The sequence below is a fragment of the Sorex fumeus genome, unplaced genomic scaffold (assembly GCF_029834395.1).
Source record: "Sorex fumeus unplaced genomic scaffold, SorFum_2.1 ptg000094l, whole genome shotgun sequence".
Classification (NCBI taxonomy): Eukaryota; Metazoa; Chordata; class Mammalia; order Eulipotyphla; family Soricidae; genus Sorex; species Sorex fumeus.
This window is the reverse complement of record NW_026606151.1, coordinates 1,212,316-1,234,125: the sequence shown is the minus strand read 5'-3', so window position 1 is coordinate 1,234,125 and position 21,810 is coordinate 1,212,316. Positions and strand designations below refer to the sequence as shown.

Here is a 21,810-nt window from a genome sequence, read left to right as displayed (position 1 = left end):
CTTAATAGTTTGGTGTTTGGGGAGCCACACCCGGCGGAACTCAGGGCTGACTCCTGTCTCTGCGCACGGGGATCACTCCTGGTGGGCTCAGGGAGCACGTGGGATGCTGCGGATGGAACCCGGGTTAGCAGCCTGCAAGACAAGCGCCCTCCCCACTGTCCTGTCTCTCCAACACCCTCACTCTCGTGGGGTGTCCCTCCAGCACCCCCACAACCGCTCATCTGCCTGACTGGGCTTGTGTATCTGCTCCCGAGAAGGGGGTTCAGAGCTGAGTTCTGGGTCAGCACTTTGGGTTCAGTTGAGTCTCTGCTGTCGCAGCACAAACGTGCCCTGTGAGGGGGTGAGGGGGGTTGAGGACAGGAGCACCGGCGCGAGGGGCGCTTGGGGCCGGCTCTGCTCGGAGCCCCGGAGAGAGTGCGGGTGGATATTGTATTATGCAACAGCAGCGCAGGGAGGCCTGGGGCTGTGATCCCCCAAACAAATGAACTCGCTCGCATTCCTGCAGTGAAACAAGAGCATCTCCCGTCAAGGGAGCGAGAGCGGCTCGCTCTCCCATCGCTTCTGCTGCCAAATGAGTCTGCCCAGAACTTAGGGACAGGCGGGCGGGTTTTCAGAGCATTTTGGATGTGGGGACTGTGAACAAAGGGACTGCAGCTCTAGCCAACGCAGTGCCCTGAGCCAAAGCATTGAGAAAGTTTGGGGGGCTGTAAGGGTTCCTCGGGGTGGGACCTAGGGGGAACAGGTGTCTCCCTCATGGCTTACCTGTGTGTAGGGGAGACAGGGGGGTCCCTCTCTACCCTGTCTCGGGCTGGGAGAATCTCATGCCTTCTGGGGCACTATCTCCAGGTGGGGGACGAAGGGCTGGGGTGACCCCCGGAGGGGAAGCAGGGACACTGACCTCTGACCTCAGCCCAAGGACTGGCCGCAGGGGACAGGTCGTTCGTCTTGGTAGAGTCCTGTGTGTGTGTCTGGGGGATAGTTACTGTCTGAAGAAACTCCTCCAGGCTGGCAGGGCTGCTTCAGGGGAGACTACCGTGAAGCCCCTCTTACAGGGAGACTGAGGGGGGCCGGCTCCCCTCCTGGAGACATGTCTCAGGTGGTCTGGGTCTGTTGACACCCCTGCTCCCCTTCTCTGTCCCTGAACCTTCAAACCCTCTTGGAGAGCAGTGTGGGGGTGTGAGTCGGCTATGGAGAGGGCAGAAGGGGTGGGTACCATGCGCCCCCTTACTGGGGAGGTCAGGGGTAAGCAGGAAGGCAGGACTGGCCTCAGGAACCACTTCCGGGCCACAGGGATGCATCAGTATTTTCCCGATGACCTCCTGCCTCCTTGCTGCTCTGTGTTCCCCACCAGCAGCTGTTCACCCTTCAGTGTCACCCCGAGGGGTTGCCTGATACGCACCCCTATCCCAGCGTCCTTAGCAAGACCCCCACCCAGTGCCTCGTCTCTCGGATGGGGACGCCAGGGGACACGCCCAGCCCTAGCAGCCAGGCCCCGGCCTCCTGCTCCCAGCGGGCAGTACGGGCTGCCGGCATGCTCAGAAGAATGTTCCAGAACTTAAGTCGCCAGCCTCCGTGAAGCCTGGCTCAATGATCCGTTTCTCTTTTTGGCGGGCAGGGGAGGCTGGGCAGCTCCCAGGCAGTGTCCAGGTACTCGATGTCTCCCAGCCATCCTCGGGTCTGTGCAGAGCTCAGCCTGCTGACGGTGCTGCTATGGGGTCTGTGTGGTCACCAGGTGCTCAGAGCTGGGTGCTTCTGAGGTCACTTCTGACCACCTGCTGCTTCAAGGCGGGGAACCCCAGCTGGACTTCCTGGAGAAGTGTGTGTGTGTGTGTGCACGCGCGCACGCACGCAGCTGTGTGGCTATCTCCACGTGTCTTCGGCAGCGTCTGTGTGTCTGTCTGCATCTCGGTTCCTCCCCCAGAAGCTGGATGAACAGGAGGAGTGGGGGGGGGTCTCCCAGTGGGGCCGAGCTGGGCTCAGCGTGGTGGACGGGAGGCCCGGCTGCTCTGAGGGAAGGGCCTCAGGCCGGGGATCTTCGCAGTGGCCGAGTCCACAGGCTCAGCCATCTGCCAGCCGACAGTTTCTTTTTTTAACGCCTGAAAAATATAGCCTGCCCAGCGTTGTGTGACACAGCTGCTGGGGGGCGGGATAATTATGGCCGGAGGGAAAGCAGCTCTGGGGGGCAGGGGTGGGGAGAGCGGTAGGGCCAGTCCTGCCCCTCAATTAACCGTGGCCTGTGTTATTTTCAGTTTAATCCATTCACCCATCCATCCATCCATTCATCCTGCCCTGCCCTCCTTCCAGCCTCCCTCTCTCTTCCTTCCTCCCCTCCCCATCCTTCACCATTCATTCTCCATCCATCGTCCATCCACCCACCCATCCTCCCCCACCCTCCCTCTTTTCCTCCCTCTCTCTCTTACCTCTTCACCCGTTCATTCATTCATTCATCTTCTCTCCCCACACATTATCACTTATCCGTCTGTCCATCCATTCATTCTCCGTCCCTGTCCTTCCCTTTCTCCATCCATCAACAATTCATTCATTCATCTTTCCTCCCTCCTTGCATCCTCTATCCACCCACCCATCGTTTCATTCATTCATTCATTCATTCATCTGCCCTCCTCTCTCTCCCTCCCTCCCTCCCTCCCTCCCTCCCGCTCTCCCTCCTCTGTGTTATTCAATCAAATGGTACTGACTACTATGTTTTGCATTAAAACTTGCTGTGGCAGGGCTGGACAGATAGTGTAGGGGGTCCGGTGCTTGCCTCCCATGCAGCTGACCTTGGTCCTATGGGCCACTCCTGAGTACAGAGCCAGGAATGACCCAACCTTGCCCTCGCCCCCAAATTACAGCCGCTGGGCCAGAGAGATGACTACAAGGGCCAAGTGATCCCCATTCTTTGTGCATTGTGCAGGTTTTGCACAGTGGAGCCTCGGGCTCTATCCTTCTATGCTCCCCGGAGCACTGCCAGGAGTGATTCCCAAGCCCTGAGCTGGGACGAGCCCCTGGGCACTGCTGCGGATGGCCCGAAAGCCAGGAAAAAAATTGCAGCAACATCCACACGCTGAGCCAGCCCACTGTCTTCACACACAGGGCCCAGAGTGCTATATTCAGTTGGGTCCGTTGCATCCACCTGTAGGGCCGGACGTGCTGCCCCACCTGCAGGGCCGGGCCCAATGCATGCAACATGTCATTTCCTTCCCGCAACTCCCTTGCCTGTGGTTCTGCCCCTAACGGTCCTTTTGCAGGAACCTCATCTTTGAGCCTCAGCCTTGGGGCCAGTGCAGCCTCCGGACAGGCTGTGTCACTTGCCAAACCCCAGGCAGGCAGAACAGGAGCTGCAGGGACCGACCACTGAGTGGCTTCTCACATGCCCTCGGGGCAGCCTGGCTCTGAGGTCCCCATCAGGGTCAGGACCTAGAGGAAACGGAGGAGTCTGGGCAGAGGCCCCCAGCCAGTGCCCACAGGGTCCCCGCAGACAGGCTGTTCCCAGGGCACTCAAGGCCTCTGCCCGGAGCAGCATGGGCTGGGGGGCCTTTCGTGGCCTTCGCTCATGCCCATCAGCTGCATCCAGCTTGGGGGGGAGATGACCCTGGAGGGCATTTTTTAAGAGGGTGGGGAGAGCTGGGAGGGGAACAGCAGCCCCATCGGTGCTGGTTGCATAGGAAAGGCATGAAATAAGGCCGGGGCCTTGCGCCAGAGTCTTCCCCGTGCCGAGAGGCGGGAGGTTTGGGCCTCTGGGGTGGTAGCAGAGAGCGCATGCTCTGCCAACATTTACTCACTCACCAAACAGTCACCGCACTCACCCAGGGCTCAGCCCAGGCGCACAGAAGGCGCTGCCGGGCCTGGCCAGAGTCTTGCAGAGGGAGGGGGTGTTCTGAAGGGCAGGGGCTCTCCCAGAGAAGGGGCAGCCCATGGGGCCGGTTTGGCTTGGCCAGTCCTAGAGAAGGGCTGGCGGTGGACCTGAGGGGGTCGAGTCCCCAAACTTGGGCGGTCAGCTGGAGGACTGAGAGCCTGGCCGGGCGGCTGCTGGCCAGCCTCCCCCTTCCCGGCACCCTCCCAGGAACAAGGACAGTCACACGTCACAGCTCTAATTGAAGCCGCTCCTGCAGTCTGGGGCAAGATGCTCCGGCAATCCTAACGGGGCTCCCCGGCTCCTCTCGGGCCTTCTCCCAGCGTCCCCGGGGGAGGGCACTGCTGGGGCTGCTCCGACCCAGGGACCCTGCCGTAGGCCCCCGGAGACAGCCCGCCGGGCCACCTGTTACACTTTGCCAAGGTGGGCATCGGGCATCAGAGAGCTGCTGGGCCGCCGGCCATGGGCTGTGGTTTCCCCAGCGCTGGGGCGATGGAGTGGAGAAAGGACCCCGCTGATAGGTGGTGAGGTCGGCCGATGGGGGGGGACTCTCCCGCTCCAGTGCTCCAACCGGGAGCAGTGCGGGGTGTGTGATGGATATGCCACTGGGGGGCACACGCCACGTGCAGGCGGATGTGGGAGAAGCTGCCCGGGAGTGGGGGTTTCTGGTGACGCAAGGGGGTGGGGAGGAGCGCAGCCCTTTCTCCTGGCGGTGCTGTAGCTGGACTTTCCAGGGTGTGTGGCGGAGGCTCCCGGACCCCCCTCGACTTGTGGGGGTCCGGCTCCGCGCGAAGGGCGAGGGAAAGGGCCCCCTGCCCCCGTTCCCCCGCACGGGGCGGGGCGCGGGACCGAGGGGACTTTCCGGGGGAGGGCCAGGGCGGGGTGCGGTCGAGGGGAGAGGCAGCTGCGGGTGGCGGGGTGGCCGGGCCCTGCAGGTGCGGGGTCGCCCCGACGCTCTCTCTTTAAAAGGCCGGCGGAGGCGCGGCGCGCGCGCTCCGCATTCGCGGCGCAAACTTGCGGGGCCGGCTTGGCTCCGGGCAAGTGCGGCAGCGGCGGCGGCGGCGGCGGCGGCGGCGGCGCGGGGCTGCGCGGCGGCGCCCCTCGCCCCCTCGTGCTCCCGGCCGCTCCCGCCCCCTCCCGCAGCCTCGCTCGCCCCGTCTCCCGCGCCCCGCTCGCTGCTCGCTCGCTCGCTCGCTCTCCAGCGCGCTCTCCCGCTCGCTCTCATTCTCCAGCCGCCGCCGCCGCCGCCGCTGCCGCCGTGGCCCGCAGCTCGGCGGGGCTGCGCCGCCGCTCGCCGCCCGCCCCGCGCCCGGCCGGACCCGCCGCCCGGAGCCGCCTCGCCCGCTCCTCCGGCTCGAGCCCGGCTCGCTCCCGCCCGAGCATCGCCGTCCGCCCGCCGCGCGCTCGGCAGCGGCTCCGGCCGGGGCGGCCCCGGCGCAGCCCCGCGGCGCGCGGGACCCCCGGGCGGCGGGTCCGCAGCGTCGGCCCGGGGCCGCCGGGCGCCCCCGACCCCTCGCCGCGGCGCAGACCTGGCCGGCGCGCGGTGAGTTGTGGCCCGCGGGGCGCGGGCGCGGGGGACGGCGTCCTCCGGCCGTAGGGGCGCGCGCTGCGGCGGGGTCCCCGGAGCCCCGGGGTGGGGGGCGGGCGCGGGTGGCTCCCGCGCTCCGGACGGCGCGGAGCGGGGTCAGCGGACGGGAGCCCTGGCAGCCGGAGGGGCGCCCCTCGGGGCCGGGGGTGGTTTTCCCCAAGCCCCCGAGGGAGGGAAGCGGCGCTGGGCGTGTGTGGGCCCCGGTCAGTGTCCGCGTCCTGGGGGTGCTGCCAGGGGGTGCCGGGTGCCGGTGAGCCGGGCCGGCGCTCGGCCGGGGGCAGAGGCAGGAGCGCGCCCCTCTGCGGCGAGGCCGGGCGGCGGGGGCGCGGGGCGATCGCGCGGGCGCTGCCCCCCTGGCCCGCGGCTCGCGGCGGGAGGGCAGCGCCAGCCTCGCGCGCTCGGCGCCTCCCGTGGCCACCGCGTCCCGCGCCCCCCACCCCAGCGCCGCCCTGAGCCACCGGCCCGAGCCGGGCGCCCGCGGGCGCGGAGGGTTGGGTGGCGCCCCCGGGTCTGGGTGGGGTGGTGGGGGTGGTGGGGGTCGTCTCGGCGGAGCCTCGCGACTTCGGGGTCCGGCGCTCCGCGGACACTCGGGACTTGACCGTCTCTGGGCTCCTGGCCGGCCGGCGCCCCTGCGTGGCTGTGAGTGTGTGTGTGCGGGTGCGGGTGAGCGCGCGTGTGTGAGTGCGCGTGTGCGCGCGCGCGCGTGTCGGGGGGTCCCCTCCGGGTCGGGCTTTCCCCGCGCCGGGGAGCAGGAGCGCCCCCTCCCCACGCGGGGGCGGGGCCGGGAGGTGTGGGGCCCCCGCCGCGCTGCGCCCCCGCTCGGGGTGGTCTGAGGCTGTTTGTGTTGAAATGGGGCGCCCGCGGCGGGGAGTCCTGGGTCGGACAGACCGGCGCCCCCCGCACCCGCCTTTCCCTCCCGCGCTCCTCTCCCCGCGGCGTCCCCAGCGCTGCCCCTGGCCAGGGCGCTGGAGCTGGCAGGGTTCGCCGGGTGGGGTGCCCCTTGCCGAGTCAGTGGGAACCCTAGGTGGTGGGGGAGGGGTGTGAGAGTCGGGGCTCTCTCCAAGGGTCTTCCGGTTGCGTCCCATCCACCAGTCTGCTGCTTCCAGTTTCAGCTCCTGGCCAGCGCCCCGGAGAAGTGACCCGAGCTCCCCAAGGAAGGCCCCACTGAGCTGCCCTCATGGCTGCTGGGCCTGGGGTCCCCCGGTACTCAGAGGCCTCTGGGCGAGGTGCCCAGGTGCCAGAGATGAGGGCCTGACAGTCTGTTTTGAGGTGGCCAGGAGGCCACCTGCAGAGGGCCGGCTGGGCACTGGGGCTGTGGGGGACGGTGACAAGGGACCTGGGGGCTGGTCTGGCTCTGGTGAATGTGATCAGGAACTTGTCCCTGGTCCTGGCCCCCCAGAGTATTGCTTCTCCGTGGCCTCCCCAACCCCGGCTCCCAGTTCTCTTCTTGGATGCTGGCGTTCCTGCGGGGCCCTGCTCTGAACCTCATGCCCGCTTGTGAATGAGATGATCCCAGGCGGGTCCTTTCAGTTATGCACTTTATCACCCCATCACCTCAGGGCCCAGACACCCCAAAGTTACCCTCTCTGCCGTCTTCGCCACCTTGTGCCCCACCCCCTACCAAAGAGGCCTTTGGGTTGAAGAGAGACCCTGAGGGCGAGACGGGGGCTCTGGCGGGCGGGTTGGGGGTGCGGCCAGCCCAGGACCTGAGTGAGGGCTCAGGAGCTGAGCTGCTTCCTGGCCTCAGTGGCCTGCCGTGGCCACTGCCCTGCCTCGCTGTGTGAGGTCCCCGGGAATGCTTTCCAGGAGGCTGGCGGCAGCTCCAGGCAGCCAGAGAGCAGGGGCACTGGGCTGGCAGCTGGGTGTGGTGTGGGGGCCGGGACAGGACCCCGCAGACCCCACCCAACCCCAGCACCCTGGGGGCTCGGCCGCACCTGTCTTCTCCCCGCTGCGGGACACGTTGGCAGGAGCAGCTGGGAGCGGGACCCACGGCTTCTGAGCGTTATAATTACAGACGCGAGACCTGTCCTCTCCCCCAGACGAATGTGGAGCCGCAGCCCCTAATTACCACCCACCCAGACATCTGCCTCCCCGCTGTCCTCTGCATGGCCTGGCACCTACCTTTCCAGTGGGCAGACCTCGGGGGCAGACTGGACAGCTGGGACTGGGGCTGGCTGCGGATGGGGGCCGCTCTCCCCTGCAGTATGGGGGGGGGGCTGGCCCCTGAGGGTCCGCGGGGAGCTGCCTGCTGGGGAGCAAACACTCTCCTCTCTGCAGCTGTATGAGCTGTATGAGCCCTGTATGAGCTCCTGCAGAGCAGGGGGGGGGGGGCCTGGTTCCCGTCCTCTGCCCAGGGAGCAGGGGCTGTCCCACAGGGTCCAGGGTCCCCCTGCCCTCCCTTTCTGCAGGCTCCTGGGAGCTGCCTTTCTTTTTTTTTTTCTTTTTGGGTCACACTTGATGATGCACAGGGGTTACTCCTGGCTCATACACTCAAGGATTACTCCTGGCGGTGCTCAGGGGACCATATGGGATGCTGGGAATCGAACCCGGGTCGGCCGCTTGCAAGGCAAATGCCCTTCCCACTGTGCTATTGCCCAGGCCCCCGGAGCTGCATTTCTTTCTGTCTGGCAGTGTCCATCCTCCGGCCTTGCTCTGGCCGCGCCCTCTGAGGTCAGCCTCCCTGCTGCCTGCCTCCTTCCTCCTGCTCCCTGCCAGCCCTACCTGCGTACCCCTCAGACCCCCATCTTATCCTGCCCGAGTCTGCTTCCCAACGGGAGAGATGAAGGGAACCCGCTTGGAAAAGACGAGACCTCTGCGCACGCACCGCCTCTCCAAGCCTGCCTGCCCATGGCCCTGCCCGCGCCCTCGCTGAGACTGTGGCCTGCCCTGGGCCCAGAGCCCTGCCAGGTCCTGTCCTCTCTCCTGCCTGCCCACAGCCCTGGCTTCCCCTCGCCCCCCCTCCCAGCCTCACTCCCTCCGGCCCCCACCCCCTCCCGCCCTCCACCCCAACCACCCTCCGTCTTGCCCACGGCCCTGCCTGCAGCCTGAAGGAGGCTTTTCTGGAGAGTCTTATGGCGCCTTGGAAAAAGGCGCTCCACCAGGATGGTGAAAATCACCCCTTAAATTAAAGCCGGAGACTCCCGTCGAAGTGTTTTATGATTAACTTCACCGTTTAGATGCCTCTCGCGGCAGCAGCGAGGCAGAAATATACGTGTACGCATGCCCGTTAAATAAATTGGGGATCACGCTGCCTGGGGGTGTGACCTGGGCCCTGTGAGGTGGCTGCCACTCACGGCACAGGGCAAGGGGCAGGCACAAGGGGTCTGGCTCAGCCTCCCCTTCCCTCGGAAAAGGGAACCACGCTCCGGGCAGTGAAGAAGAGGGGGAGGGGGTTTCAGGGCCCCCGCTGTCCCTGCCAGGCCTCCGTACCTGGACCAGGAGGGGGTCCCCCACACTTGAGCCCCCGCTTCCGCTCCTGCGGGTGACAGAAAGTAGCCCCCGGACCTGCTTTCTGATTGGGGCCATGACCTCCTGCAGAAGCGCCGACACGGCTGCGGGTTATTTTCAGATTTGAATATAGAAATAAAGATTGGGGACTTGACCTGGATTGGTTACTTCCTGGCGGGCAGCGGCCTTTCAGAGACCCCCTGCTCCTTTCCGGGGTGTTTGGCCCACCTCGCACCTCCACTCTGCCGGCGGGGGTGGGGGGCTTCCCGGAGCAGAGCAGGGTGTGGGGAGCAGCGAGAGGAGGGGAGGGATGGAGGATGAAAGGCTGGGGGCGGCGAAGCCCATCACAGCAGCAGCTGCGAGCAGAGCCCTTGCCCACTTGACTGCTGAGTGGGGCGAGCGGAAAGGGTGTGTGCGTGCGTGTGCGTGTGCGTGTGTGTGTGTGTGTGTGTGTGTGTCTGGGCGGCACAGGAAGGAGAGAAGCTCTGGGGGTCTGCAGAGAGCTGGGACTCTGGGGTCAGATGACATGTGGGTGGGTCCTGGCTCTGGGTGACGGGGAGCTGGAAGGTGCCAGGACCTTAGCCTTAGCCCCGCCTGTCCTGGCCTCGGGTGTTTTTTTTTTTTTTTTTTTTTTTTTTGCTTTCTGGGTCACACCCTGTGATGCTCAGAGCCAGGAATGACCCCAGCAGTGCACGGGGTCACTCCTGGCTCTGTGCTCAAGAAATACTCCTGGCGATGCTCAGGGGAACCTCTGGGGTACCAGGGATTGAACCCGGGTCGGACATGTGCAAGGAAACACCCTCCCTGCTGTCCTACCACTTCTGGCTCCCCAGTTTTATCTTGTCTCATCTCTTTCCCCTGTTTCCTCCCAGGGACCCTCCTCTAACCTGTGTTCCACAAGTGGGGCTCGGCACCCTCTGGTCTCTTCCCTTCTCACTAGTCTCAGTGCACCAGCCCCCCTCCCCCAGCTGTTCCCGGAACAGCCCACCTGCCCCAGGGCCTTGGCACCTGCTGCTCTCTCCACCACATCACTCTCCCCCATCCACGCAGCTCTCGCCTGGACTGGCTCAAATCTCTGCTCAGACCCATTTGCTCAGAGAAGCCTTTCCTGGTGCTCTTTTCCTCAACCTGCCCCTTTTCCTTTTTCCCCTGTGTGACCCTGGAATGCCCAGTGGCAGTGTGTGTGTGTGTGTGTGTGTGTGTGTGTGTGTGTGTGTGTCTAGGCTGCTACCCCCTGCCCAGGTCGCTGCCTTCCTTGGGCACAGCGGCTCACCCCCTCTCAGCACTGGGGGCAGCTGGCAGCTGGCAGAGTAGCTCCTGCTCCCTGCAGAGGCTGAGAGCTCTAGGCCGGAACGTGGCCCAGGCCTGCCCTGGGTCTCCGGGCAGGGGGCTATGGAGACGTGAGGACAGAGCAGTGCATGGGGTCCTCTCTGCACCCCGATCCTAGGTGCCAGGAAGTTAGAGGGAGGAGGGGCGGCTTCCTCCTGGGGCTAGCTGTAGAGGAAGGAGGTGAAGCAGGCGTCATCAGGGCAGGCTTCCTGCAGGAGGAGAAAACTCAGGGGCTACTTGAGCCTCACAGGGAGGAGACCAGGGAGAATCAGCGTGTGGAAGCTGAGCTGAGGGACTCTCCCTGGCTCTCTCCTCCAGGGCCCCCCATGCCACTCTAGACTCAGGCCCTTGTTTCCATGGAAAAGGTGGGATGGTTTGCAAGTGATTTCTTGCAAGGTGGGATTCCTTCCTTCCTTCCTTCCTTCCTTCCTTCCTTCCTTCCTTCCTTCCTTCCTCTCTTTCCTCCCTTCCTCTTTCTTTCTTTCTTTCTTTCTTTCTTTCTTTCTTTCTTTCTTTCTCTCTCCTTCTTACTCTCCTTCTTACTCTCCTTCCTACTCTCCTTCCTTCCTTCCTTCCTTCCTTCCTTCCTTCCTTCCTTCCTCTCTTTCCTCCCTTCCTCTTTCTTTCTTTCTTTCTTTCTTTCTTTCTTTCTTTCTTTCTTTCTTTCTCTCTCCTTCTTACTCTCCTTCTTACTCTCCTTCCTACTCTCCTTCCTTCCTTCCTTCCTTCCTTCCTTCCTTCCTTCCTTCCTTCCTTCCTTTCTATGCTCAGGGTTTTCACCTGGCTCCGCACTCAGGAATTACTCTTGGCAGTGTAGTTGAGGGGCCCATATATAGTGACCACATGGGGATCATATGGGACGCTGGGATCAAAGCCGGTTGGCTGTGTGCAAGACAAGCACTTCACCCACCGCGCATTGCTCTGATTTCAAGGTCTGGGATTTCTGAATTCTGGTTCTTGGTGCGGGCTGGTGAGCTGGAGCAGCTCAGGGACAGTGGAAGAAAATGGGGACTGTGGGAACAGACACCCCCTCCTCCTTGGAGGGCCCAGGCTGGGGGGATGCTGGGAGCAGGGTGTGTGACCCTGGAGGTGGTCACCTGGAGAGAAGGAACCAGAGCCCTGGATTTGCTCATGCAGAGACCCCCCACCCCCCGGGGGATGCAGAATTGTCGGGGTGACAGGGTCTCCCGGGGCCTGGTTGCGGGGAGCAACTGGCGTTTGCCCTTGGAGTTTGCCTTGTCCAGGCTGTCTGGCCAGCCTGTTGGGGGCCAGAGGCATGTGGGCAGCTGCAGTGTCCAGAGTCCGCACTTGAGTGGGGGTTGGAGCTGGGGTGCCCTGTGACTCACTCTCCCCCGGGAGTGGGGCTGCCCTTCGGGTGGACGTGAGGTGAGGTCTCTGATGAGGCCGGAGGTTCTGGACTCTTCAGCCAGTGCAGTCCCGGCCTTTCCGAGGGCCCTGGCTGAGCTGGCCGCAGGGGGTGGGGCACCCCATCGGAGGGGAGGATGGGGATTGAGGGGGGCGGGAGTCCTGCCCTGTCTGGCTGCACCCCGAGGCCTGGCCCGAGCCCCCTCAGACCGGCCTAGACCAGAGCAGGGGTTGTGGCGACCCTGGCCGTGGGCAGGTTTTGTCCCTTCCCTGAGAGGGTGCGGTGGGCCCTGAGACTGGGGTGTGCCTATGCCCCCCACCCCAGGCTAGACTGCACCTATTCCCTGCCCCACTCACAGCTCAGCTCATGCAGAAGAATGTTCTGGAAAAGGCCATGACCCTGCTGTGTGTGGCACAGGCTGCAGCTAAGCTCTGTCCTCCTAAGCCATCGTCCGGGGGACATGAGCTCTTGGGTGGGAGGGGGGCCGTCCCCCTGGGGTTCCACATGCGTGGTGTGCATGTGGTGTGTATGTGTGTATGGTAGTTGTAGTTGTATGGTGGGGCCTGTGTGGTCTGGGGTTCGCAGCACTGGGAAGGGAGCCCCTGTCCCGTGTGGGGTCTGGGGCTGGCCCGAAGAGCCCAGGCCTCCCCCCGCCCCCCTTTCCCCGCGGGAGGGGCAGCTCCCGGGGGCGCCGCTGCGGCTCCCCCACGCCAGCCTCTGCTCTGGGTGGCTCCTTTCATTCCGGGTATTTTTGCTTCCCCTTGTTCCCGGAACACGATCAAAGGCTGAGTGAGGCGGGGCTCGCCTGCTCGGGGCTCGGGAAAGGCAGCTGGGGGGGCCCAGACGGGGGCTGGGCCGGGCTGGGGGCAGCGATGGTGGAGGCCCGGGGAGGCCTGGACTCGATTCTGCGGGTTCTTCTGCGCCTCCTGTCAGGTGCCCGCTGCTGTGTGTGTGGTGTGTAAGGCATGAGGGGGTCTGCGTGTATGCCGTTCGTGTGTTCGTGTGGTGTGTTTCATGTAATGTGTAGGTCGGGTGTGCTGTGTTCATCTGTAATATGTGACGTGTGCGTGGTGTGCATGTGTGTATGGTAGTTGAAGTATGGTGTGTGTGTATGGTAAGTATGTGTGTGTAGCATATGGCATGTGTGGGATGAGTGTGTGGTGCTGTGTGGTATGTGCGTGTGCTGTGTGTATATGTGGTATGTGTTGTGGTGTATGTGTGGTCTGTGGTGTCTGTATATATAGTATGTGGTGTGTGTGGTGTGTGTAGATGGCACATGTGGCGTGAGTATGTGGTGTGTGTTGTGTCTGCCGTGTGTGGTGTGTGGAGTATCTGTGGTGTCTCCATGTGGAGGGTATGGTGTGTGTGGTGATTGTCAGTGGTGTGTGTGTGTGTGTGTGTGTGTGGTGTGGTATGTGCTTGGTGTGATGTGTGCGCATGTGTGTGTGATGTGTGTGCACACAGTGAGCGCATTGGTTGGACAGGAGAAGCCACACTGAGCCCCCTGGAAGCATCCAGATGCCCAAGCAGGGCGGGACGGGGGCTCCTGTGCCCTGACCCCCCGGCCAGACGCTGCCCTGCCCAGTGCACGGTCCCCTGGGTCCTCCCTGGGGGGTCCCCAGATTTCCGAGTCAGCAGGGCCTAAGGTTCCTCTGGCCAGCGAGTGGGGGCTCAGGGCCTGACTGTGTCTGTGTCCGTGGCTGTGGCTGTGACTGTGGCTGCTTGTGGCCATGTCTGTCTGTGTCCATGTGTGTGTCTGTTCGTGTTCATGACTGTCCATGTTGTGTCCGTGTCGTGTCCGTGTCCGTGTCTGTGCTCGTGTTCATGACTGTGTCCGTGTCTGTGTTCATGTCCATGTCTGTATCTTTGTCTGTGTCGGTGTCCATGTCCGTGTCCATGGCTGTGCCTGTCTGTGGCTGTGCTGTGCAGCGTCCCAGCTCCCAGCCCGGGTGGTGGGGGGTTGGGCTGCTCCGCTGCCAGAGGAGCACTTCGCCTGAGCACGGGAGGTGACGCTGGTGGCCAGTCCCAGCAGTGTGCTGTTCTGAGCTGTCATTTCTTCCCAGGGAAATGACAAGGGGACAATGTGCCCTTGGCAAGGTTGCCTGCCCCCTCGCGGCTCCCCGCCTGGAGGCAGGCTCCCACCCTGTGACAGTGACCGTCGGGTCCCAGCCCCCTGCCTGTCTCCGAGCTCGCCCCAGCGGGCAGCTGTGCTTCTCTCCGGGGGACTCTTCTTTCTGACTCGCTGGCCTCGGCCATCGCACTCTCTCCCACTCCCCACGACAGGGGGCAGAGGGCCTCACAGTTCCACACAGGGGCAGCCACCTCCCCTGCACCCCAACATCTCTAGGCTTCCCGGGAGCACCGACTGGCCGCCAGCCACTGGCTGGAAGAGGTGGTGCCGGCGCTGTGGGGCGCTATCTGAGTGGTGCTGACTGTACTCCCATGGAGCTGGCCTTGCTGTGTGGCTTTGGGAGAAGTGGGTGACATCTCTGGGCTGCCAGGGCCCTGCAGCAGGGACTGAAGAAGTTCCTAGTGAACTCACAAGAGGGGACTTTTCTTTGATTGTGTTTTAGGGTCACACCTGGAGGTGCTCAGGGCTTAGTCTTGGCTCTGTGCTCAGGAGCCATGCCTGGTGGTGGTACTCAGGGGACCATGGGGGATGCTGGGGGTCGAACCCGAGTCCACTGTGTGCAAGGCATGCGTCCTCCCTGCTGTGTGAGGGGCTTTCTGGTGAGGGGCGTGCTGTGTGGGAGGGGCCAGGGGGCTCCAGGGGGCTCTTGGGCGGGCTCTGGGGCACCACACCCTCTCCTCCCCCTCCATCCCCCAGAGCCTGTGTGTGTGCATGTGCGTGCGTGCGTGTGTGTGTGTGTGTGTGTGTGTGTATGCATGCGTGTGTGTCTCTGTGTGTATGGGGGGGTGTCTCAATGACCACCACTTGGCCTTGATGGAGGGACCAGTCTCCAGCGATACCTCAATTCAAACACAGACCCCTCTCCCAACAGTAGGGAAACTGAGGCACAGGGCGGGCAAGTAGTGGTGTTTGTGGCTCCATCCCAGGGAAGAGACGCGGGTCGTGCCCCCGGCCTGGCCCTGAGTCGGCTTCCAGCCTTTGTTCCCAGGCCTCCTGAGTGGAGGGGTGGAGGGTGCTGGCGCGGAGCTGGGCCGGGTCGAGGGAAGGAACCCCAGGGGAAATTAGCCCAAATTAGCAGTGCGAATGAGGAAGAGCTGCTGTTCTCTCCTCCACCCTTGCAGATAAATATTTAATCACCACAACAATAATAATGACGATGATGACAATAATGTGCAGTAACCTGAGCCCCGCTCGCTCTCTGAGGAGGAGGGAAGGAGAGAAGGAGCTGGGGAGGAAGACGGGGAGGGAGGCACGTCCAGGAGCCCTGGGCTCAGCTTCTGCCTGGGGCGGTCACAGCTGGGGGACTCTGATCTTGCGGGAGCACCCGGACCCTGGCGGCCCAGCTTCTCCCGGGCCCGCATGGGCTGCCCATCGTAGGACTGCGGGGTTGGGCTACTGGACCGTGCGGCTCAGGCATGATGGTCTCATGCTCCGGCCTCAGTTTGTTCATCTCTGGAATGGGCCCAGGGCCCCAGGATGCTTGCTCTTTCCTGCTGGTGGGAGTGGGGGCCAAGGCCTCCTCCTCTCTCGCCAGTGCCAGGCAGATTCCGGCCGGCCCTGAGCATGGCCCTGGGTGCAGGCCCTGAGCGATCCTTGCGGCCTGACCTAATTTCTGCCCGAGTCTCTCCCACTTGAGGTGAAGTGGAGCTGCAGGCAGGATGGAAACCAAGTCCGGGAGCTTTGGGGTGTCTCTCCAGCACGGCCTCCTCGCGGCTGAGAGATCAGACTAGCCCATGTCCTCTGATCCTCGCTCTCTCTCCCCTCCACCCCCCAGGGAAGGCTGGCAGGAGAGAGCGGAAGTGCTTCTTCCTTGACGCCCAGCCAACCGCCCCAGGAGCCTGCACCCGCCTCCACGCCGCCCACCAGGAAGAGACCTGCGGGGCGTCCAGGGCCCCAGGACAGCGCTGTCCTGCACCCCGCCACTGCCCGCCACCCGGGGGCCTGGTCCGAGCGTTTGCCCCAGCATGAGGCACCCTGCTGGCTCTTCTCAGCTCGGCTGCTGCTGAGGCCGCCCTGGAGAGACTTGCGGGGGGCCCGCGCCCATGCGCACCCGGGCCGGGGGGCCCGGCGCCTGCCGAGGCTAGGAGGGGACCCCCCACTTCATGGGTCTCTAGGGGCCTCCACGATGCCCGGGAAGAGAGGCGGGGGCTGGCGGTGGGCCCCGCTGCCCCTCTGCCTGGTCCTCAGCCTGTATGGCCTCTGGGTGCCATCGTCCCTGGGCAAGCCCAAGGGCCACCCGCACATGAATTCCATCCGCATCGACGGGGACATCACGCTGGGCGGCCTGTTCCCCGTGCACGGCCGGGGCGCCGAGGGCAAGGCCTGCGGGGAGCTTAAGAAGGAGAAGGGCATCCACCGGCTGGAGGCCATGCTCTTTGCGCTGGACCGCATCAACAACGACCCCGACCTGCTGCCCAACATCACGCTGGGCGCCCGCATCCTGGACACCTGCTCCCGCGACACCCATGCCCTGGAGCAGTCGCTGACCTTCGTGCAGGCGCTCATTGAGAAGGATGGCACCGAGGTGCGCTGCGGCAGCGGCGGGCCCCCCATCATCACAAAGCCCGAGCGCGTGGTGGGCGTCATCGGGGCCTCCGGGAGCTCCGTCTCCATCATGGTGGCCAACATCCTCCGCCTCTTCAAGGTGAGTGGCCGCGGAGCTCCCGGCCTCAGGGGATGTGGGGGAGGAAGTGGCCTCAGCCGACCGGGTCAGAGGTTTGGGGGTCCGCCTGGGCGCCCAGGGGGCCGGACCCGTGGCGCTGGCCGTGGTGCTGAAACGCCGGACCCATGGAGCTGGCCGTGGTGCTGAACCTTCGGGCTCATAGCGCTGGCCGTGGTGCTGAATCGCCGGCCGAGATGGGACCTGTCCAGCTCTCAGCGGGCGCGGCCGCGAGGAAGGAAACGAAGCGGGTTCGGGCGACGGGAAGGGGGGAAGATGTGCAGATAGACATCTAAAGGCACCGGCAGAAGGCTAGGGAGGAAAGGAGATAGAAAGCGGGATGAAGGAGAGAAAATACCGGACAGGGCCGGGGAGCTAAAGCCAGACTTTTGTTTTGACGTTGTTTTCACATAATTGCAATTCCCCAGAAAGATCTGTTTTTCTTCTGGGTAGCTCGAAAGCCCGGTGCAGCCCTCCCGCCTCAACCCCAAGATTATGATTAGAGACTGTGTCCTGGTTTTCTGTGGCTGGGTGTCGGACAGCAGAGCCCTGAGCATGCAGAGGAAGGAGGGCGGGAGGGGCTGCATGGGGGCGGGTGGTCTCTGTCTCTGCTGCCTCGCCCTCCACGCCCTGGACAGGACTCTCACTCACCCCTTCCTCCCTGGTCGCTCTCCTGGCACACCTTTCTCCCTTCCCTTCTGGAATTCCTCCCTGCCCCCCTCCGAGCCGCCTCCCTTCCTCTCTACCCGGGGCAAGAGCTGCTGATTTGCAATTCAATTGGAGCCAAGTGCTTCGCTAAGCTGCTAAAACAACCGAAAGCTACTGGGTGGAGAGAAAAACATTACAAGCATTTTACCAATAATTATGTGCCCGTTCCTCTCCCGGAGAGTCTGCCTTATTTGCTCTGTGTGTTTGTGTGAGCGCTCATGTGTGTGTGTGCGGGTGTGTGTGAGGGAGAGGCAGAGGGAGAGCGAGTGTAGGGGTGCAGCGAGACTATGGGAGGAAGAGGGAGAAAGAGGCTCAGGAAGTCCCTGGGTCCCCCCCCACTCCTGGCAGAGGCCCCTCTCTCCTTACCCCCAGCCTCGGACACGCCAGGCAGCGTGGGAAGCTCACCTGGTTCCTTTTCGTGACCGTTTGCTCTGTCCTGGGAGGCTCAGTTCCTGGGCGGGTGGTACTGGGGCTGGCCGACTTGTGCCTGACTTGTAGGTCTCTGGCTTGGGGGCACTGGAAGGGTCAGAGAGATGATGCAGAGGGAGGGAGCACATGCCTGGCATGCGCGAGGCCCCGAGTTGGACCCCCAGGTCACCAGGCCTAAGCCCTGAACCTCGGACCCTTGGGTCTGTGTCATGGGACCAGGGCTGGCTGGGAGTGGTCCCGAGCCCCCCAGTCCCACAGGGAAAGCATACTGGAGATGTCCTGGCTCAGTGGGAGGCTGGGGCAACTGGAAGTTCCTGAGGTCTGTGGCAGTGTCTACTAGCAGATTTTGTGGGATTCTTGCCCACTCAGAAGTGCCCTCACTCACTGTTGAAACAGATGTTTAGAGACCCCAGAGGAACATGGTCAGGAAGTGGAAAGCCGTCTGCCAACACCCTGGGGGGTGATCAGCCCTGGGCCCAGGGACATTCTGGGGTAGACAGGAGAGGACGGCCTTGCACCTGCCCAACTTGGCAGTGAGCAGTGGAGACCCAGAGGGGATGGGGTGGTGGCTCAGGTGAGCTGGAGGTCTCCCACCTGTCTGCTCTAGGTGACAGGGCCATCTATCTGCAGAGGGGACAGGGGACAAGTCTGACTCCTTGTCCACCTCTGGGTGGGACACAGATCTCCACCCCTGGGAAGGGGGTGGGTGGGTGCTGCAGAATCAGATCTGAGCAGGGGTGAGGCAGCTTCTATGGGGGAAGCCTTGGGCCCCTACTGCTTGGGCCTCACTGAGGGTCCGGCCCCTGCCAACTCCTGGAGGGTAGTGAGAGCCCCATTATCGGGAGGTGGGGCCCATCACAGGAGCTGAGAGGTGTCATTTGGGGGCAGAAGAGTCCAAATTGTCCCTGGAGGGCCTTCAACTGTTCTTGGGGATGGGGGCGATGGTGGGGGGGAGGGGAGAAGGGAGCTTGCCTTGCATGCCTCAGATCTGAGTTCTATCCTCAGAATTCCAAGGATATGATCCCCCGGGCACCGCTAAGAGTGATCCCTGAGTGCAGAGCCTGGAGTCACCCCTAAGCCTCGCTGGGTGTGATCCAAAGACTGAAACACAGAACAAGAAGCCTGCTCTCAGAAGCAGCGACTCCGGGATGAGAACCCATGACCCCTCCCAGCCTGGGTTCCAACTTCTCCTGTGCGGGGACTTCTCAGTAGCGTGGAGATGGGGGTGGGGCGGGGGGAGGGCGTGGGGGTGTCCAGGAGCCTCGCAGCCTCTCAGGGCGTCCTGTCACTCTGTTCACTTGCTCACACAGGACCGTGGCCTCCAGAGGATCACAGAGACCTGTGGATCAGGATGGGGTGCTGAGACCCCGCCCCCCCAGCATCCGGGCACGGTGTGGGGACAGGGATGGGGCCTGGGCAGAGCAGGGGAGGGGAGTCTGGGGAGGAGGGCGGGGAACAGGCCGCTGCTGAGGTCCAGGGGCCCTCCGCATCCCTCTGGCAGGGCTGATGTTGCCGGCTGAGACAAGAGGGCTCCTCAATAATTAAACTGGAGAAATGAGAGGCTGGGTGAGAGGCGGAAAAGCCATTTACCGAGGCAAGAAGCCTGAACTTTGGGGAGGGAAGGTGAGGCGCGGGAGCCGAGCAGGCAGCCAGCGCGGGGCAGGGAGCGGCCCTGTCAGTGTCCATCGCCCAGGGCGGCGTGGCCGCCTGTCCACTCTGCTCCCTTACCCAAGGCCATTAGCAGGGTCTGCCGGACCCCGCTCCGCAGCTGTGGTCACTGCCCTCCTTCTCCAGGGTGGTTCCTGCTCACAGCTGAGAGAGCAGCTCGGGGGGTGCCCTAGGGCCAGCCCCTTCCTGGAACAGGCGAACGGGGCACAGGGTGGTGGCCGGGGGGGCGGCCAGGTGGTGGCCCGACGGGTGTGGAAATGGCCCTGGTTAAGTGACAGGTGCGGGGGGTAGGGGGAAGGTGCTGGAAGTCAGGCCCCCTTCCCCTTCCAGATGGTGCCCCCATAAATGGGGTTCTGAGTGGGGCCCAGGCCCCAGTGTATGTGGCGATCAGAAGCCCCCCTGGGAAGCTGCGGGCCCGGAAGCTTGTTGCTCCACCTTCCTGCGGACCCATCACAGCCCGCTCTGTGAGAACTGAGGAGTGGGGGGTCAGGGAAGAGCCCAGTGGGGAGGGCGTTTGCCTCACGTGTGGCGCACTCGAGTTCGATCCCCGGCATCCCGTATACATGGTCCCCTGAGCACCAGGGGTGACCCCTGCGGGCAGAGCTGGGGGAGCCCCCAAACAACAACAAATCGAGTAAGGCCCGAGCACTGCAGGGGGAGACCCCGAAGGAGGGGCTGCTGGATAGGCACACAGTGTCGTGTGGAGGGGACCTGAGGCCTGGAAGGCGTGGCCAATGCAGAGGGATGGGAGAGGGTGGTCCAGGTCCCAGGTCAGCTGTGGGCTTGATTCTCTGTCTGCCCCCACCCACCTTGTCACACCATCACACTGTCACACGTCACATCTGTGTCAGTCACATCTGTGTCAGTCACTCACACCGTAGTGTGAATGAGCTGACCAGCTCTGCGGAGGGCGCGGCGCAGGGGGGGGGGGGGGAGTGGGCCCAGAGGCCTCCTGGCAGCAGGAAGCTGCTAGCAAGGGCCTTGGCAGGAAGCTTCTTTCCAGTCCTGGACCTGGCAGGGTGCAGAAGTTTCCAGAACCCGTTTCCTTGCGTCCTGCATTCCCTATGCAGTGGGAGGAGAGCAGAAGGGATGCACTTAGACGCCGGGGCTGGACAGCCCCCTTGACACCTTGGCAAGGTGGCTTAGCCTGGCCGTGCCTCCGTTTCCTCATCGGCGCGGCAGGGGATAGTGGTGCTGGGACTGAGGTCGTGTCCGGCAGAGGGCCTGCTGGCGTCTGGCACACAGTCAGCCTGCAGGAAATGCCATGGCACAGCTTGCGTGGACTTCCCGTCACGCGGAAGGCGTTCACGCGGACGCTGCTGGCGCGGGGGGCAGTGACAGACGGTGACCTTTGCGGAGGTCCCGCCATCTGCCGGGCCCTGCGCCTCCCCACAGGGTGATGGGGAGAGCAAGCCAGCCTGAGGCCTCCATCTGATGGGCCTGGGAAGAGGGTGCGGTGGGGGGCAGGGCAGGGGAGAGGGTACAGGGGACCCCAGTGTGCAGGGGCCCTTCTCTGCACCCCCTTGCCCAGATGGGGGTATGGGAGGGGTGATCTTTGTGGTCCAGTTGATGCCACACATCCTGAGGTCTCTCAAGGGACCCTTAGGGACGGTCCACCCTCTCTTCCCCCTGGAGATTGCTTGTTCTCCCAGCATCCAGGTCAAAGCACGTGGGGGTACTTTACTATCTTATTTATTTATTTATTTATTTTCTTTTTGGGTCACACCCGGCGACGCTCAGCAGTTACTCCTGGGTCTGCACTCAGGAATTACCCTTGGCAGTGCTCAGGGGGCCATATGAGATGCTGGGAATCGAACCCGGGTTGGCCGCGTGCAAGGCAAACGCCCTACCCGCTGTGCTATCACTCCAGCCCCACATGGGGGTACTTTAGACTTTGTGGAAGCACCCTGAGACGCCCCGTCTCCACTCCCTGCTCTGGGGCCCTGGCCTCTCCTCTCTGGTCGCATCCGGCAGCCAAGCTACTTCCTCGCTCTTACCTGGTGGTGCTGGACTCGAGCCCGGGGCTCTCACATACCAGCCAGCACCGGAACTGCTCTACCGCATTCCCGTCCCAGACTCATCTTTCTGTTTGTGTTTGTATTTCGGGCCACACCTGGCAGTGTTCCGGGCTTACTCCTGACTCGGCACTCAGGGATCAGTCCTGGAGGGCTCTGGGGACTGTATGTGGAGACCAGGGATGGAACTGGGGTCAGCCACGGGCAAGGCAAGTGCTCTCCCAGCTGTGCTCTCTCTCCAGAGTCATCTTCCTAGAAGCCCAACCGAATCTGCTCCTGCCCCCGCCCCACCCCGTGCTTGCAGTGTGTTGGTTCTTGGATTAAAATGCACGTTTGTCATCGTAAAGGGGGAGGCCTAGATCACACTTGACGCCACTGTTTAGAGAGGAGAAGGATAAAAAAGGAAAGGAATCCTGAGGAGAGAACGGGAAGGAATGGGCGACCAGGTATCAGGGCTTCCTTATACTGGAGATGCGGGCGAGTGGTATAGCCACGTATCCAAAATACAGACTGAGTGCTGAAAACATGAGATTTAAGTTGCAACCACAATGTGCCAGTCCGGCTGACGGGTGGGGAAGGGGTGGGACGGGAATCTGGAAACCCAGTGGAGGGACGTT

At 63.5% G+C, this 21,810-nt stretch overlaps 1 protein-coding gene across 3 annotated transcripts in view; it reads left to right on the top strand.

Annotated features, from left to right (window-relative positions):
• Positions 1 to 15,563: 15,563 nt before the first annotated feature.
• The window catches only part of GRM4 (glutamate metabotropic receptor 4), an 85,055-nt gene continuing 78,808 nt past the window's right edge, over positions 15,564 to 21,810 (top strand). For all 3 annotated transcript variants that reach the window (XM_056132116.1, XM_056132115.1, XM_056132114.1), the window contains exon 1: positions 15,564 to 16,358. In XM_056132116.1, the coding sequence (XP_055988091.1) occupies positions 15,840 to 16,358 (519 nt within the window). In that variant the 5' untranslated portion in view covers positions 15,564 to 15,839. The remainder of the gene's footprint in view (positions 16,359 to 21,810) is intronic.